Source organism: Pleurodeles waltl, chromosome 2_1, assembly GCF_031143425.1.
Source record: "Pleurodeles waltl isolate 20211129_DDA chromosome 2_1, aPleWal1.hap1.20221129, whole genome shotgun sequence".
Classification (NCBI taxonomy): domain Eukaryota; kingdom Metazoa; phylum Chordata; class Amphibia; order Caudata; family Salamandridae; genus Pleurodeles; species Pleurodeles waltl.
The window spans coordinates 364,588,105-364,607,367 of NC_090438.1; the positions used below are offsets into that span (position 1 = coordinate 364,588,105).

The 19,263-nt window shown below is 45.4% G+C and overlaps 1 protein-coding gene across 1 annotated transcript in view; it reads right to left on the bottom strand.

Annotated features, from left to right (window-relative positions):
- The window catches only part of RPS6KA6 (ribosomal protein S6 kinase A6), a 322,514-nt gene that overhangs the window by 12,894 nt on the left and 290,357 nt on the right, over positions 1–19,263 (bottom strand). Inside the window, exons 19-20 of the mRNA XM_069212593.1 lie at positions 11,561–11,637; positions 6,737–6,854 (exon numbers count right to left, since the gene is read on the bottom strand). Coding sequence (XP_069068694.1) covers positions 6,737–6,854; positions 11,561–11,637 — 195 coding nt within the window. The remainder of the gene's footprint in view (positions 1–6,736; positions 6,855–11,560; positions 11,638–19,263) is intronic.

A 19,263-nucleotide genomic window follows, 5' to 3' on the forward strand; every position in this document is an offset into this window, starting at 1 on the left:
TGGCACGGTTGACCAGCACGATATAGGCCATCAGACCCAGGAGCCTCAGAGTAGATCTCACTGAAATCCAGGACTAAGGCTGAAAGATAGGGATAATTGGCTGAATGTCGTAGACTCTACTCTCCAAGGAAAACACATGAAACTGAACCGTGGCCAGAATGGCTCGAATGAAGGGGTGTGATTTTGGCATGTGAATCCCCAAGGATAACAAGAGATTTGCCGTTGTCTGGAGATGGTTGGTGACTGCCTGGCATAAGCCTGTATTCAACTGCAAGTCATAAAAGTAGGGGGAAGACTGCAGCCCCTGAACCTTGAAGATGTGCTGCCTATGTGGCCATCACTTTAGTAAACACATAATGGGCACTGGTGGGAACAAAGGGGATCACAGCGAACTGAAAATGCTCCTGTCCCACTAGGACCCACAGGTAGTGCCAAATGTCCTGCAGTATAGGTCTTTGGAACTAGGCGTCCTGTGGATTGAATGCCACCGTTCAGTCTAGGTGCAAGCGCAGATGACCTGGGCCAGTGTGAACATTCAGAATTTGTCCTTATTCTCTTATTTCTGGCACAAGCACCCTTTTCAGTAGCCTCTCTGGTCAAAAGGTCTTGCACTTCCTGTATTGCAACATTTAAACAGCACTTACCCTTAAATGGGGGTCTGGCCACTTGAATACAAGGGTAGTACTCTACACACTATATGGTGTTTGGTTGGAAGTGTACTGTCTTTCTTTTGATCCTGTGTGGAAAGCGTTTCCAAGCTGTGCGTTAGGACCACCAAAGTAAGGTTATGGGACGCAGAGCTTAGCTGTGTGGTGGATGAAGAAGTGTGAGAGAAAGGTTTGCAGTTTATGGTTTCAGTAAGCTGGCAGCTTTGAACAGCAGGTCATATTTAAGAGGTCTTATGTTCATAGCCCATTCAGCTGGTTACTGTAGTGGGATGTTCCATTTGAAATATTTTGTTTAGAGAAGGAATAGGTTAAAGGGAGAAGTGGTGGAGCGATCTGCTGAGATGGACGTTGTTAAATCATCACAAACCGGACTGTCCTTGTGAGATACCAAGTGGCCATAGTATATTGCTAGACTGGACCTGCAGGGTTGTACTACAGTAAGAGTCCTCTATTGGCCAGTGGTATGTGGCAGATCTCTTTAAATATTCTGTGCCTGTTCAGTTAGTGTTGGGCTGGTGTATTGTTGTGGACTAGTAAAGTAGTGGGTGATGGACATAACCCTTAGCAGTTCTGGCTGATGTGAGATAAGAGTATCAAGCAGTAAAATGGAATTATTAAGCAACCTGTAAGAACTACAATCTACTCTGGCTACTGAGTGTTATGGTATCCGTTTTAGTATGTGTTATACATTGTATTGTAATTGCTTTATGTAGCATTTGCTGTCAAGGCACTGTTGTACTTTTACACTGGGCAGTACACTGCTCTACTTCCCAGGGTTAGTGTTTGTTTTTTTTTTTTGGGTAATTATTGCTGATTATTGGGATTCGACTTCTGCTCTACAGGAGCCATTCCATGCCTTTACTCCGGTTTCAATGTGGTAAATTACTTTAGTAGGAATTAGATATGATCTTTAGGGAAAGATGGGCATCGGGAATTTCATGCATTGGTTGACAGTTTTATTAGATGAGCTACAGGAGAATTAGGTATTCTCCTGTTCTATTTTGGTATGACTTTTAGAGGAGAGGATGTGATATTTAAAATGTGCTGTGGGCAACATGCACAAATACAGTAACACGGATTAAGGCAAACATTCATGTGATGTAGAGTAGGTTGTACTCATGAAGATGATGGAAAGGAAGGGGAGAGCCATTTGAAAGAAAAATGAGTCAAGAGTTTTCATGCAGGCTTTTTAGAAATATTGTGGAGACTTAAAGACAGCATGCAAACCTGCAGAAAGAAATAGCATTATTTGCATGAGTTGCAATATCATTGTAGGACATGTCAACACCTGTGCATGCACACACCACTGTCACCTGTGAGTAAATAACATTAAAATAAAAAATGGTTTCATTTTGCTGTAAAATCTGATAGAAGGAAAACACAAATTAGGAATGTTATACTTGAAATGTTTGTGCTACAGATGCTCCTCCTCTTTCACTAGGATGATCAGGGTGGGATGAAGAAGAACAGTCTGTTTTAGTGGATTTTGTTAAAATAATGCTTCTCAAGGCAGGTCGAAATAATCTGTGTCTACTCTGAAGTACTCACAACGTAAGTATGATGAAGCATGAGATCCTGCATCTGGCTGTGTTTCAGCTTTCCTGTAGCACTGAGAGACACAAAAGGAAAGGCCCTGCGTAGAAAGTACCTCACCTGAGCAATAGAAACTCTAGTCTCACACTTCTAATTTGTCAATCTAGCAGTGGTGAGAAAGAACAATAATTAGCAGCCTTTCTCTAACGAGGGCCTCCTTTATTTTCCAAAAGGAGTCCTGTCTCAATTCCTTCTCATCCCAGCGTCTTCCCAAAAGAATTTTAAGATGAAGCCTTGGCCCCATAATGCTTTAAACAATACCTTTCCCCAGACTTTCATGTTCTAATATCAAAATTAAGAAATGGTCTGCCAGTCATAGGAGGGGTATGCAGCCGGGAGAGGTGGAAAGTGCGGCGGAATGGAAAGAAAGGGCGACGCATATTCCTTTTGAACAATTGAAGGGCCACCTGTCCGAGCTTATGGCCCGCCAATCCAGCAAGAATCGCTGGATCCTGCCTCCCACCAGGTGGTAGTGCTGTGCTTCACCTTGAGCTCGCTAAAGGTGTTTGGCAGGTTGTGTGCGGGGGAGATTGTGGACTGGGCAGCCCATTGACCTTGATCACAAGGGTCATGGGCACCAAAGCCTCAGCCAGGAAACTGCTTGGTGCCTTGCTGAGGTTGGATGGGCTAACCATATGGGGTGACTCTGCCAAAGCCGCAAAGTAAAGGTATGGCTGATGCAGTTAACAAGATGGGACAGACAAGCCCAGAGAGCATGCCATGGCCCTGCTCTCCTTAAACTGCGTAAGAGCAGAATCTACATTGTCCGCAAACAGTTGCACCCCGTCAAATGGCATATCCATGAGGGACGGCTGGACATTACCTGTAAAACCGGTGGACCATAGCCAAGTGAGGCGGTGAATGGCAGGACTGATGCCAATGGCCCACCTAAAGGAAACTGTGGTGGCCAAGCCAAAATTAATTAAATGTGAACTTGGTGACATTGCAACAGGCCTTGTTTGGCCTGCACACGGACTGATAAGAGATGGCCGAGGACACTAAGGAGGACTTGAGCCACCAATTCCCAAAGGGCATGAGAACAGTACCCCATCAGGCAGCTGGAATTTACTGATCTAAGCTCCAAGCTGATCGATGAGAAAAGCCCCTTCCCAAATGTCTCCACCCATTTTGACTTGCTATTGGAGGGGGGTTGGAGTCATCGGTATGTTTTGGGATTAGGGCTGCAGACACATGGGCCACCAAACCTTAAGGCGAGGGATGATGAGATTAAAATGTAGGGTCACCATGGCAGGTGGTGCTGTTGTGCAATTTGGCAGTTGACCGGTGGGCGAGAGAGCCAGATTTGGCTCATTACCAAAATAAGGCATCCATCAGGGCCGCATTAAATGGTAAGTGGAGCTCTGTAGACATCTGCCTTTGCTAAAGAACTTCCGTAGATGCATTGCTCTTGACCTCCAAGGTGGGAAGCTGGAGGTCAAGGACTTTGGCTACCCTATGCATAACCATGGCATAGAAAACACTGGCCTGTGTGGCAAGACTAAGGGGTGAAAAGAGACCAGACTCAGGGGACGTGTCAAGGCCACTAGCCTCCTGCAGGTGAACCTACCAATTCTCCTCATAAGGTTGGCCAATATCATCACCCGCATATTAATCATTGTCCGAATCTGTGCTGAAAAGGGAATGCAGGGTGTGCTGTTGATGCCGTGAAGGCAGAACAAGTAGACAAAATGGAGCCTCAATGGCACCCGGGAGCAACTCTGATTGAAGTCAAAACAGCACTGACTATGTCCAAGAGGACTATTGGGGCCTTGCCTTTTGGCATTGACCGAGTCTGCATCACTGCACTGGGAACAGGTGTGGACAATGGCACTGGAGGCAGACTTGAGAGTGGAGCTGGAGGTGTTCTTAAAAGTGGAGCTGGGGGAGGCCCCATTATGGGAACAGAAGAACCAGCTGGTGCCAAGGGGCAAACCTATTAGTGGTAACCCAGTTGGAGAACCACTCAGCTCTGTGGGCCTTGAGGCACACCAGAGGGAGTTAGAAAGGAGTCAAAGATCCAGAGCATGGTCTTGGGAAATTCTTATCTGCTTAGAGGTGACGGACAGCCCTGAAAACTCAGGATGTGCCAGAACAATTTGTGGGATTGGCGAAATCAAATTACTTCAGGAGTAAGATTGAGGTGTAGGGTGCCACCCCGAACCTTCTCACAGGAGTGGCAGAAGTTTTTGGATCGAGGAAGAAGACCGACTCTGGAACAACTCCGGCGACTTCTGAATCTCTAACGGGACCAAACTTTCAACACACACGTGACTTGTCCCTGAGTCTTCCTGTGCTTAGTGATGTAGGTTTTCACCTTCTGGTCTTGTATGGCCTTTGGGTTCATTGACATATAGTCACTTCAAGCCTTAGAATCGTGGCTTGACCCTCAGACACCAAAGGCAAATTTGTTAATGATATGTTACAGACATTTGTTTGTGGCTGTCCTTACAGGACTTAAAATCTGTAGTTTGAACTACTTCCACTTTTCCTTGGATGAAACTAAAGGACAAGCTCCTGGAGAAAGGGATGTTGCAGGAGCAAAAAGGATTGCAATTACCACCACTACCTCATTGGTGGAGCACGGAGACAGCACAATAAGAAGACTCAAACTTTACTCTTTATGCACCATGACTGATAGCACTTTGGGTGCTGTATACTTCCAACAGCACTATTTTGCCCAAGAGTTTCAATCCATTCCAATGGGAGTGTCGCATGCCTTGGACCTACTGGCCTGCAGGACACTGCACACCGTCAGCCATAAACACAGAATAATAGAAATAGAAATTTGCCAGAAAAGCAATCTTGCACCACCAATCACTGGCTTTTGAGTCTTTAAAGCTAATCCATCTAAAGTAAATATGGGGTATTCTCAATTTTGGATTCTCAGGCTATGTGATTAATTAATCACTGTGCTGGCTCCAAGTGGGTACAATATTAAGAGTAGGGTCTCTTTTTATGAAAATATCTAGATCACGCACTTTGTCACGGGGACATCATCAGTGTCACACCCACAAACAGATAATAGCCCAGCATTAGCATTCTTCTTCTCTTGCTCAATCTATATTTTTTATACAACAAGGCTAACGTTCTGGGAGGGTTCAAGTTCCTATTTGAGTGCACCAATACACCCAACCTAAACAAAACTTTAAAAGAAATATCTTGAAAAGCAACCTTTATTAGAGTAGCCTATTGCAGCACATGAACAGGATTTTTTATGATTACGGTAAATGTCTTTTTATATCCACTATAGGCAGTGTGCTCAACCGCTTACCACTTAATGGATTTTGTTCATACATGTACTTTCTGGAATCAGACTGCACAATGCGGTCAGGTAGGAACACTTATACTGGACCAGGACTGTAAGTGAACACCCTCAGTTTACCACTCAAAAGGCTACAGGAGGCACTAATTCCAGCATGTCTTTCTCTCACTCTCCCATATGTTTACTAAACAGCACAGCAGAATACAGCGGGCAGCAGGTGTATTCTCTATAGTGAAGCATTTGTACAACACTTAGGGGCTCATTCCAACCGCCAAGGCCGCTGTGGGGCAGACAGGGCGGTCCGACCTCCCCATTCTGACCGTGGCAGAGCCGCCACGGTCCAACAGCCAACACCACCAGGCTGCAGCCAGCCTGCAGCCTGGCGGTCCCGGCGGTTGTAATCTGCCAGGGCAGCGATGCAAGCAGTACTGCCCTCTGGACTCAGTCCCCATCCGCCAGCCTTTCCCTGGCAGTGAACAATGCCATGGAAAGGATGGCAGAATAGGGGTGTTGGGGGGGGGAGGGGGTTCCTGCACTTTGGCATGGGCAGTGCAGGAGCCCCCATGCACAGCCCCATCACACATTTCACTGTCAAAATTATGGGCAGTGAAAGGCACGTCAGGTGCTGTTGCAACTGACGCACCACAACATTGCCGCTGGCTCAATTATGAGCCAGCGTCAATGTTGTGGTGAGTGTTCCGCTGGGTCAATGGGTGGAAACACTGTTTTCGCCCACTGGCCCAGCGGAACACTCCAAATATGGCAGGTAAAAGACCTCCTGCACTGGCGGTCTTTTGCCTGCAGAAGCTTCGGTGGTCCTCTGAAAGGACCGCCGAAGTCGGAATGACCCCCTTAATGTTCACCTCCTGGCTTTCCTGCTCCATCATACCTAGAATTTCACTTTCAATCAATTAAAAAGCATATATTGTAAGCCATTATATGTTTGTATGGGTGTTTCTCTACTGGGAACTAGAAGTCTTGCCATCTGGAGTGGACAAGTGAGTTCAACATTAATGCGGCCACAAAATACCTATCAGGAGTGAATAACATCAAGTGGCCTCAAAAAAACGCTGAGAGCTTGTCTTCTTGAAGGACTATAGGACATGTCAGGTAATGGCTCAAAATATATATGCAGACATATAAACAGTTTTCATGCACAGTCTAACACCTATATGTAGGCATCAGAGAATGGTTACAATTAACATATTTACACCTTTGCTGCATCAGAAACTGTGTCCCAGTTGCCACCACTCAAAGAGAAGTTTCCACTTCCTATTCGAATCAGGATTTCTTCAGGTGTATCATTAGGTCCGTTTGCAAAAGGTGTATACCTAAGACAAGAACGTACAATTTAATTCAAGAACTAGGGACCAAACAAAATACACTTCTGGCAAAATTAAAGCAGAAAAGTTACATTTTTAAATATTTGGGTAGGTAAGAGAAGTGAGGCAAAAGCATAAAATGATTTGTCATTTGTCCAGGGTGGTACAATGTCGACAAGTGAGGGAGCTAGAATTAAAATTAAAGTTTCTTTGCTATAAAAACGTCAATGTATCCTCTGAAACACATCGCTCCCTAGATACTGTATGCACAGCATGAAGGGGTCTAAACAGTCCATAACTGCTTTTACATGTGGAAAACTTGTAAACAAGTTCTGAAAGTCACCTTCTTGTACACTAGCATAATATAAAGTCATTTTGTACATAGAATGAGAACCATTCAGTAAGTTTCATGAAACAAATAATCTGATTTTTGAGACTTAAAAGGCACTATTATGGGTCTGTTTCACCTATAGATGAAAATAACCGTTTTTTTCTGCAGCTTCTGTTGAAGAGCTGTTTAAAACTGTGCTACTTGAGCACAAAAATAATTTTATCTTTCATAACTATTTATATTGCACATATATTTCATACTACAAAAATGGCTGTCCAAACCATCCAACACGCAGGAAATCATTTTCACTTCTAGGGCCTGGCCATGGTGTATAAATATCACCACAAAAGGTAAATGTGCAGCAAAACAATTTGCAATATGTTGCCACTGTGCAGAGATTAGTTTCATACAAGGTAAACCTGCACAGAAATATTGTGATCCATCGATAAGCACGACAAGTTCCTTACCAGTAACAAAAATTATCCCACGCACACCAAGAACTTCATAAAACTTAGCTGACAAAAAAAACCCGAAACTTAGCAGAGCCCTCTAAATTTCAATCAAAACTAATCAATATGGAAATTAAATAATGTTAGAAATGGGGTCTTTGGTTGGCAGTCAGGTTATTCCCTGTCCAAGCAATGACCCTCACTCTAGTCAGGGTAAAGGAAAACCACACTCAGGTAACCCCGCTCACCACCTTTGGTAGCTTGGCACGAGCAGGCAGGCTTAACTGAGAAGCAATGTGTAAAGTATTTGTATCAACACACACACAGTAACATAGTGAACCACTACAAAATGACAACACAGGTTTGGAAAAATAGTTATTATTTTATCTAAATAAACAAGACCAATTACAACAAAAATCCACAATACACAGTTAAAAATACGTATTTAGCACATAAAAGCACAAAAACAGTGTCTAGAGACACAAATGCTTCAAGTTGGTATTAAGCAGTGTTGTTTCCTACAATGCAACGGCAACAGCGCCATTTACAGAGTCGACCCCCAGGTACAGTACCTTAGCAAACAAGCAGAAAAGAGGCCGGTGCACGGAATTGGGGAGCGAGGCGTAACTTGATCCAATGTGTTGTCGGTTCTGGAGCATCGTCTGGTCCTTTCTGCAGAGTGGTGGAGGTGAAGCAGCGTCAGTTGTGAAGTCGGTCCCTTGGTTTTGGCGAGTACGAGGTCCGGCAAAGTCATGATGCTGCAGGGCAACCTCACAGGGTTGCAATGACTTCACAGAGCTGCATCGCTGCAATGGCATTGGATGTCATGGATGTCGGACTTTCGACACTCCGAAGTCAACGAAGTCGGGCAGGATCAGCGGCTGCAGCGACGCAAAGCCTACAGGGTCATTGCACTTCTGCGAGGTCCACAGCCTTGGGGCAGGTGTTGTTGCGGTTCAGGGCAGCGGCGTCCTTTGGGAAGTCGCACGGCGTCGTCCAGCGTTGTTAGACAGGTTTTTCTCCAGAAATTCACTTCTAGGGGCACAGTAACTGAATGCACCCTCTGGCAAGCTAGAGTCTAAAGCAGGCAGATTAAGAACTGGTTGGTGAAGCCTTTCCTATCCCTAATACTTCAAAACAGGAGGCAAGCTCTACTGCAAGCCCTTGGAGATACCTCTCAAGCACAAAGGCACAATAAAGTCCAGTCTCTGTCCCCTTGCACAGACGGAAGCAGCAACTGCACAGCACAGTCACAGACCAGGGCAGCACTTCTCCTCAGCCGTTTAGCTCTTCTCCAGGCAGTGGTTCCTCTTGAATCCTTGAAGTAATCTAATTTTCAGGGGTTTTGGGTCTAATACTTATACCCCTTTCCGCTCTTTGAATTTGCTTTAAAGTTTGCCACACTCCTTGAATGCAGGTTGAACTTCAAAGGGTGTGCACCAGGCAGCTCTGGTCTCGAGGTGCAATACTTAGTTTCACGCTCACACCACTGCCACCAGGTGACATCCAGCAGACAATATAGGCACGAACGAGGGCACCGCTCTCCAGATGACACAAGAGGAAGGTGTAGGTCCCTTGCAGGAGGTCTTTGATGTCCCTGAGACCTTCACAAATGAACAAGGAGCAAGCCAACAAGCCTTGGAGAGCACACTTCAGGGTGCCACACAGCAGTAACCAGTTTGCCCAGGCCAGCCATGATTCAGGAAGGGTGCGTGGTCCCTTCCTAGGGCAGTATTCACCTCTTGTGCACAACAGATTCTTTTGGCACTGTGCACCACGCAGTCCAGGGTCTCCGTCCCACATTCCTGCAGTGTATCTCGCTATTATTGCAGTAAGGGCACCAGTAGTTATACTGCCAAAAACCTGCATTCAAGGAGTGTGGCCCTTCATCATGAGGCCATGACGCGCATAAGCGTATTGTTGGTAGTGAGTGGATTCATGGGTCATGGAACCCCGCATGGCCTGCTTTTGTTGAGCCTGCTGTATTTCTCTTGTGCGACACTCGACTGCATTCTCATTGTGTGTGGTGTTCAATTCACTGGTTAAGACCCTCGGAGGTGGGGGCATAGCCGGTGTAGCATCACATTGTACCTTGTGGTGCAGCTCAAGTCATCATGCACCAGGCGTTTTGCCTCGTTACAGGGAGGTACAGCATTGGTAACTGTGTGTGCGATCGGAATTGTTTGGTGTGACACCAGTCATCGCGGACCACACGGTATGCCTCCATCCAGGGAGGTGCAGAATTGGTAACAATTTGTGTATTGGAGGGACTGTGAACAGCGTGTGTCCCAAAGTAACCCTTCCCCAGTGCTTGGCAGATCAGGGCCTGCACCAGAAGGCACGGTGCAGAGACCCCAGAGTGAACTTTCTGAGTGGTGGCAATCCTCCATTTGTCGACTGTTGCCTGATCAGACGTTATCTTTCTTCCTCCGACCTTTGCCCCAGGATCCTGAATAAGTGTACCTCTGGCCGCAAGCTGCCTAGGATCCGAGAAAAGGGTTGTCTCACATCCAGCTGGTGGGAGTGGGGTAGTAGGAACTGGTTGGAGGGTGGAGGAAGGTTCGGACCCAGGGGAGTCTGCAAGGGCATAGACCACTAACCTGCCGGATATCAGTGCATCGCAATAGGTTGCTGGGAGCAAGTGTGTGTGAGTGCATGTTTTATTAGCCTGCCTTACAAATATGGCACTGCTTAGTGGTGACGAGTGAGTGGGAGTGATTGTTGTTGACTGAACACCGCACAGCAGTTTTGCCATACACATTGTTTCTTTGTCAGAGGACTATCACGATTGACATTGGATTTTACCTGTGCATCCTTGGCCGCAGAGCTATTTAAGAGTGCTGTGATTCTCTGTATGTACACATTGGTGCTATTGTTGTGAACTGTGGTGCACTCTATAACTGTGTGATATAGTATTGGGTAATAGCTAGGGTCGGTCTCGTGCTGATGTTTTGGCTCCGCATGAGGGTTCTGGGAAGGAAAGTATTATTTTTCTCATTTGTACATACTGTTAATGCTGCTTTAACACAATTGGGCCTAGTCCTGCTACTGATGTTTCTAAATGTGATTTATACCCAGATTTAAGTGATGTTCATGCTGTGTTAACTAATGTGTGTGTCGAATAAAAACTTTACTTACATACACATTGTGTGAAGTCTCTTTTGTGACTCAGTGTATTTCTTGTGTGGAAGTGCTGTTCTAATGCTTTACACACTGCCCCTGTGCTAAGCCTGACTGCTCTGTGCCAAACTACCCAAGAGGAAGCACAGATTAGACAGTGAGTGTAAGCACCCACCCCTGACGGGAGTGGTAGGTTCTGTTTGGCTCGGGCCTCACTTCAGCCAACAAGAACGTGCTAGCTCCAACAGCAAGCACTGGGGAAAGTAACATGATTGGATGATAAGCAAAGAGTAGCAACAGGCAGAAGTAGTTGTGAAAGGAATAGGGGAAATAAGAGGGGAAAGGTTTGGGTTTTTCATCAGAGTGAAAAAAATATAACAAGGGTAAAGTTGGCAAAATGCTACATTTCTTCTTGAAGTCGTCTTTGATAGGGCTGTGCTGTCACATATATCGCAAGTAAATTCTAATACATTTTAGGGGGCTTGGAATTATGATTCACTGTCAATGCATATGGATAAGGCACTAGTTGGGATGAAAACATTGTCCTGGGGCTTTAAGAATCATAAACCATATTCCACATCTAAAATGCAGATCAGTAACTATGGCACAATAAGCTAAACAAAATAATCATATATGGTTTCAAGTGGGAGATACAGATTGTTTACATGTCCATGAATAATTAGTATAGCCAATAAAATAATCAGCATTTAACTGCACATTTTACACTGGGAAGTCCAAAAACTAACAAGAAGCACAGCCGCACACTACAGCTAAACAATTTAACAGGAAAACGATTACCTAAAAGCAGCTCTTACCCAGCCAGCATGGTGTACAAAAGGACTCCCAAACTCCAGATATCACAAGCTGCATCATATCCCTGTCTCATGAGTACCTAAGAATGAAAATAGCAAAAACGTTGAAAAAATAGTTAAAGTTTACATTTGTTATGATGAAATCAATGGCGCTTTACATACAAATCCAAAGTTAATTTATGTTCTAGTTATATAGTTTTCAACCCCAAAACATACCTTGAATAAGATCTGGTGTGTATCAGAGCTTCTTACAATGAGGGTTATCTTACTACATTGCAAGCAGAAAGGTGTACTTGACCCCTTGCACTGTCTCTGGCCCAGCTGCCAGGACTCTGCCGCTTCTCTGACCTGCACGCACTGCTCTCGCACTGTACCCCCGCCTGCTTGCTTCATCTCTGTCACTGACTGTTTGTTTCCCCCTCTGCCACTCAGTGTTTGTTATCCACCAGTTGTGTTCTTACTGTCTGTCTGCTTGTCTCTCCTTTTACTGTTTGTTTCCCTTAGCTCTGTCATTCACTGTTTCTTACTCATTTTTGTTAGGCTTTGGCTGTGCATTTCTGTTTTTCTGTCTGTTTTTCCCTTCACTCGTGCTCCATTGTCTGTGCAGTGCCTTTTTTTACTGCTGCTTCCTTTCTTGCCAGCTCTTGTCGCCTGCCGGACCTACCCTCTGCCATCCGTGCACAGCTCTCCTGAGGACCTAATTAATGGAGGATGCAGTGTGGCCATGCCACTGGTGCACAGAAGGCTACTCTGTCTGTGCCTGGATCGCGGCCATAGGCAGGAACCCTGGCCCTGCTTCCACCCACCACTACACCGCTGGGGAGCTATGAGCCCTGGACCCTCGGCACCGCAACAGCAACTGCTGCACCTTCTCCCCTCGAGCAACCAAAGGACCCTTCACCTGCCGACGCTACCACTTCTCCTGCAACACAGAGCCGCCAGCCCACACAGAATCCTGCACCACACCCACCCAGACCACGAACAACTCGGAACCGGACCAGTGCATGCTGCTCAACGCTCGATCCCTCTGTAAACATGCCACAGAAGGAAAATGTTACTTATCCAGAAGAAATCTGTTCGTGGCATGTAGTGCTGTAGATTCAAATGCTTCGCATAAGTCCGCCATCTATTGTTGGTTTTGGAGTTTTGCAAGTTGTTTTTGTTCTTAGAACTTTTTTGAGTCACAAGATCAAGTGACTCCTCACTGTGATACTGCGCATGGGCATCAAGTCCTTTGTTAAGATTGTTTTCTCGCAGGCGGGTGAGGTAAGGAGTGTATATAGAAAGCAAGAAAAAGAGATGCCTGTGTAGTGTATCATATATATATATATATATATATATATATATATATATATATATATATATATATATATATATATATACATACACAATATTTATATCATAATGCCAAACTACAACGTTACAATGACCATAGGGTTCTGGGGAGGAGGGAGGGCACATGTGAATCTACAGCACTACATGCCATGCATGAACAGATGTCTACTGCGTAAGTAACATTGTCCGTCTGATGGCGTGTAGCTGTAGACACACAGGCTTAGCATAGACTATAAAGCAGTTCCCTCCAATTAAGCGGTGGCTAGGCTGTAGGAGTTGGAGTTGCTTGAAAAAGTGTCCTGAGCACCGCTTGGCCAACATTAGCTTGTTACCATCTAAAACATCTACACAAGTGTTTAGTAAATGTATGTGGTGTAGACCAAGTAGCAGCTTTTTCAAATGTCCACTATTGGAATATTACCTAAAAAAGTTATAGATACACCCTTTTTTCTGGTGGAATGTGCTCTGGGAGTAATAGGCCACTGCCTTTTGGCTTTAAGATAGCAGGTTTGAATATACTTGACTATCCACCCGGCTATGCCATTTTTTGAAATTGGATTGCCTTTATGAGGCATGGAAAATGCTACAAAAAGCTGTATGGATTTCCTAAACTGCTTATTCCTATCAATGTAATACACAAGAGCCCTTTTAACGCCTAGTGTGTGAAGAGCTCTCTCTGCAACTGAGTCTGGTTGTGGGAAAAAGACAGGTAACTCAACTGACTGATTAATAAGAAATGGTGAGACTACTTTTGGAAGGATCTTAGGGTTTGTCCTAAGAACTACCCTATCTTCATTTAACTGGAACAATGGTCGTTCTAAAGGTAGAGCCTGTATTTCACTTACATTTCTTAGAGAAACGATAGCTATTAAAAAGGCTACCTTCCATGAAAGACATTGCAAAGGAGAGGAACGCATAGGCTCAAAAGGTGGACTCATGAGTCTGGGTAAGTACAACATTAAGGTTCCATGATGGGGCTGGGGGAACCCTGGGTGGAATAACTCTTTTGAGGCCTTCCATGAAGGCTCTGATAACTGGAATCTTTATTAAAGAGGGATGTTGTCTATTTGGAGGTAAGCAGCTATAGCCGCCAAATAAAGACTAATAGAGGAATATGCTGAGTTTGCCTTTTGTAAATGTAGCAGAACAATATCTGTTGGCTTTTAGTGGGTCAATGCGTTTAGATTGACAGTAGCAGACAAAACGTTTCCATTTTGCAGCATAACACTGTCTAGTTGTAGGTTTACGTGCCTCCCTAAGAATTTCCATACATTCTGGGAGGAAATTCAAATAACCAAACTCTCTGACTTCAGGAGCCATATTACAAGATTGAAGGTCTCATTATGACCCTGGCAATCACCAGACCTCCATGGTCACGATCCAACCGCAGGCACCACCACTTCTCTGCTGCCAGATGGCCTGGCAGTGCCAGCAGTCCAAATCCGCCAGGGCAGCGCTGCAAGCAGAGCTGCCCTGGGGATTACGACCCCGCTCTCTACTGGTATTTACATGGCGGTTTCACCACCATGTAAATGCTGGCAGAGAATGGGGTGCCCGCGACCTCAGGGGGGCCCATGCACTGCACTTGGCATGGGCAGTGCAGGGGTCCCTCTGGCCAGACCCATCTTTGCAGATAGTGATTTACGCATGAGTGCTGGTGAACCCAACGCACAACAGCATTGCTGTCGGCCATATTACAAGCCAGCGTCAATGTTGTTGTGCGTTTCCCGCTTGCCCAGCAGCGAGAAACTCATTATAGGGCCAGTGGGAAGGAGACTGCACTGGCAGTCTTTTGACCTGTGGGAGTTTGGCAGGCAGCCTTTTCCGTCCTCCAAACTCCTAATGAGGGCCTGAGTGTCTAAGGGTCTGGATGTCTGATCTGACCTTGAATGTGAGTGAGAAGGTCCAGCCTGTTGGTGAGTTTCTCGTGAGGAACTACAGACAGATTCAACAGTGTTGTGAACCAAGGTTGACATGCCTATGTGGGAGCTACAAGGATCATGGTGAGTGATGTTTTGTGAATTAGAGATGGAAGGAGTGGGAGAGGTCGAAAAGAGTGAGCAAATATCCCTGACCAATTCAGCCATAGCGCATTGCCCTTGGACTGGGGGTGTGGTTATCTGGACACGAGGTTTTGGCATTTAGAATTTTCTGCAGTAGCGAAGAGGTCTATTTGTGGCGTTCACCACCTCTGAAAGTACTGGTGAAGCACTTGTAGGTGAAGTTCATATTCGTGGACTGGTTGCTGCATCCTTCTGAGGAGGTCTGCAAACTGATTGTCCATACCTGGAAGATACTATGCCAGTAAGTGAATGCGATGGTGAAGTACCCATTTCCAAATTGTCTGAGCAAGAAGGGACAATTGGTAAAAAAGTGCCCCCCCCCCTGTTTCTGCAGGTAATACGTGGCTGTCATGTCTGTACGGACTAGAACCGTTTTGTAGGGGGAGTTGTGGTACAAAGGCTTTGAGTGCTAGAAAGACTGCCTTTAACTTCAAGTAATTGATGTGAGAAGTTTGTTGAACGGGATCCCAGATACTTTGTAATGTGAGGTTGTTGAGGTGAGCTCTCTAACCTGAATGTGATGGATCCTTAGAGTGACTTGAGGCAAAGGGTCCTGAAAGAGCTGACTTGGAAAGCTTGGTGGGATTCCACCACTGCAGAGAGCGGTGAGTCTGGCGGGCCAACAACACTAGATTTTGGAGATGACCCTGAGACTGAAACCACTGACGAGATAGACATTGCTGTAAGGGATGCATATGTAGTCTTGCACTGGGAACGATGTCAATGAAGGATGCCATCATCCCTAGTAACTGCATCACTGCCCTGTGTTAAGTGTAGTTTTCTTGTAGTTGGGAAAGAAAAATTTGAAAAGCTTCCATTCGAGCTGGTCTTGGATATGCCAAAGCTGACTGAGCACTGAGAACTGCCCCCAGATAGGGCTGTATCTGTAAAGGTTGGAGGTGGGATTTGAGAAAGTTGAGCATGAATCCCAAGGTGTGGAGAAGGTCTACTGTGATTTGAGTGTAATGCAACATTGTTGGATGGTACTGGCTTTGACGAGCCAGTCATCCAAATAGGGGAAGAAATGGATGTGTTGTCTTCTGAGGAATGCTGCAACTACAGCTAGACACATTGTTAAGACCCTTGGGGCAGTTGTCACCCCGAATGGTAAAATCTTGAATTTATAATGTTTCCCTGCAATTACAAATCTGAGGTATTTGAGGTGTGCTGGATGAAAGGGAATGTGAAAGTATACGGCCTTCAAATCTAAAGCTGTCATGAAGTCGCCTTGCTGTTATAGCAGAATTACATCTTGGAGAATAACCATATGGAAATGCTCTGAGAGAACGTATAGATTGAGAGGTCTGAGATCTAGAGTCGGTCTTAGTGACCCATCTTTCTTTGGTATAAGGAAGTATAAGGAGTATACTTCTAACCCTTGCTGTGAGAACTGGCTCTATAGCCCCTTTGAGAAAAAGGGAGTGTACCTCTTCTTTTAAAAGAGTAGGATGGTCTTATGAAGGTTTGTGAGTGTGAGGGGGAATATATGTTGGAGTGGAGATGAGCTCTAGACAGTAGCCATGTTGGATAACCAATAGAATCCATTGATCTGTGGTGATATTTGACCATTGTGGATAGAAATGTAGTAGTCTTCCCTCTACTGGAGAGGTGTGAGCCGGTGTAAGTAGTCACTGGCGTGCATTCGAGGCAGACCCTCTAGAGGTGGACGCCTTTCCTCTACCTTTATTGTTTGCACCTCTGTAGGAACCTCTATTATAGAAAAGGGAGCCTTGCATTAGTTTGGGAGGTGGAAAGCTCAGTAGATGATGGTTTGAAGCCACCCCTGAATTGTGGGAGATGTAAATTACACCTTTGTGGTGCGGTGTGTAGGGCCCCAATACCCTTTGCTGTTTCAGAATCCTTCTTGAGCTTTTCTATGGTGGTGTAAACCTCCTGACCAAACAAGTGTTCCCTGTCGAAAGGCATGTTGAGAACTGCCTGCTGAATTTCTTTCTTAAAGCCTGAACATCTCAGCCTAGCATGCCATCTGATAATAATACTAGCATTAATACCATGTGCTGCCTTATCAGCTGCATCAGTTGCACACCTAATAGAATTGTTTGAAATGTCCTGTCCCCTTTTGGAATGTTCCTCTGGGAGGTACTGGAAAAGATCCTTTATTTCATCCCAGTGGGCCCTGTTGTATTGTGCCAAGAGTGCCTGCAAATTGGCGATATTTCAGTGATTGGCAGGTTGTGCAGCCACTCTTTTTCTTGCTGCAGCTAGTTTTTTGCTCTCCTTATCAGGGGGGAGGTGCATCTCCTGTTGATTGGCTGTTAACACATTTCCGTGCTGGGCTGACAACTATAGAGTCAGAAGGGATTTGTGACCGAATAAATATAGGGTTTGAAGTTCTTGCCTTATTTATTTTTTTTATCAACCGTTGGGGTAATAATTCTTGACCTAACCGGTCTGTGGCATGTCTAAGCATACCTGGTAGCATAGGCAAAAAATGACTTTCTTTATGGGTGGTATGCAGTGTATCAAAGAGAAACTCCTCTTCAATAGGGACAGTTTGCATATGTACATTGTGATTTGGAGCTGTCAGTACTATGACCTGCTGATATGAAGTTGCGTCTTCAAGAGGTGAAGGGTATGTAGGGTATACATTAGGGTAATATGGGGTCTAGATAGTATGAATCCCATGGGTCAATATCTTGTGGAATGTCCCCCCAAGTCATCTTCATGATGTGGTGTACAACCTTGTGGAGAAAAAAATTGTCTCTCAATTATAGGTGAGGAGATTGGGAAGGTGGTAGAAGAGTAAGAGGAAGCACAGGCGAATGTGGTGTAGAAGGCTGAGGTCGAAATGGAGCCTTGTCCTTGGAGACCTTTTTAGGTGGAGGAGCAGTGTCCAAGGTCTCTTGAAAAGTAAGCTCTCTCTTGATTGGGACAGGGGAAGAAGCAATTATTCTTCCTGTTATCTTTTGGATATGCAGCTGGAGCTGGTGCAAATGAGCATCCATTATTTCGAGGATTGCTCCACTGGTGAAGCTGCTTCCGGGGACTGACTGGAGTCTCTAGAAGACAGAAATTTCAGTTCCTAAGTTTTGGGAGTGGAAGCTCTGTGTTGATCCAAAGCTGTTGGCTCCAAAGCCAATGTGGAAGGCTTCTTGCTCGGAGCCGAAACACTGAGATCAAAGGGTTGACTCGAACCCGAGGCTGTGTGAGATGCTGTCGAGCCAGAGGTTGATGCCGAAGTTGACTTAGTCTTGGCTATTTTCAGTGATGAGCTGGAAGGTGGGGCATCCGAAGGTAACTTTCCGATGTGACCATGGCCGAAAGGCAGTGGTGGAAGGACGACCTGTTTGTGGGGCTTCTTTGAAATCTTTGTATGGGAGGTCAGGGCTGATGTACTCATGGCTTTCACTGAGGTGAGGGGATGACTTTCGATGTCAGATTGAGCGTCCAATTCTATGGAGAAGGCCTCTTCCTGTTCGATCTCCTTCTGTGCATGCTTTGCCCCGAAAATATCAGAAGTGTTGTCCGGAGGCCATCTCCAAATCAACAAGCTCTTTGATCCTGAAGGGTCTTTTTGGATTGAAAAGACCAACAGGTGCCACAGATTTCTTCTTTATGGTCCGTGGACAAGCACAAGTTACACACCAGGTGTTGGTCAGTGTGTGGGAATTTCGAATGCCATCGAGGGCAAAACCAAAATGGAGTCCCTTCCATAAGCCCTGCATATCCCAACACCACGTGGAGAAGTAGGTTGAGATGGGCACTTGTGCCCGAAGGGTGGTAAGCCAACTCCTAGCGTAGAAATTCAGATCGACTACACTAGATTGAGAAAATGGGACCAAAATATAATACAGTCACTGAAAGAAAGACGAAAAAAGAAGAGTTCAGAAGAGACAGGGCTGAGGAATATCAGAGCAAGACGAACACATGTCCAAACCCAATGGTGGAGAGAAAACAATCTAATAAAGGATTTGATGCCCATGTGCATTACCGACAGGAGTCACTCGATCTTGTGACTCAAAAAGATTCTTCGAACAAAAACAACTTGCAGCACTCCAAACCCAACACTAGATGGCAGACATATGTAAAGCATGTGTTTCTACAGCCACACATGCCATTGAACACCTGGGACACCATCACCTCCCCATTGATGTGGCACTCATCACCGAAACCTGGCTAAACTCCTCTTCGAACCCCGAATTCGCCACTGCAACACTAGACGGCTACAAGATGATACAGTTAGATCGCACCAACAAACACGGAGGGGGCATCACCATCATCTTCAAATCACCACCAGCAATGCCGCATGAACATCTCAATTTTCAGCTAAAAACAGACACCAAGACA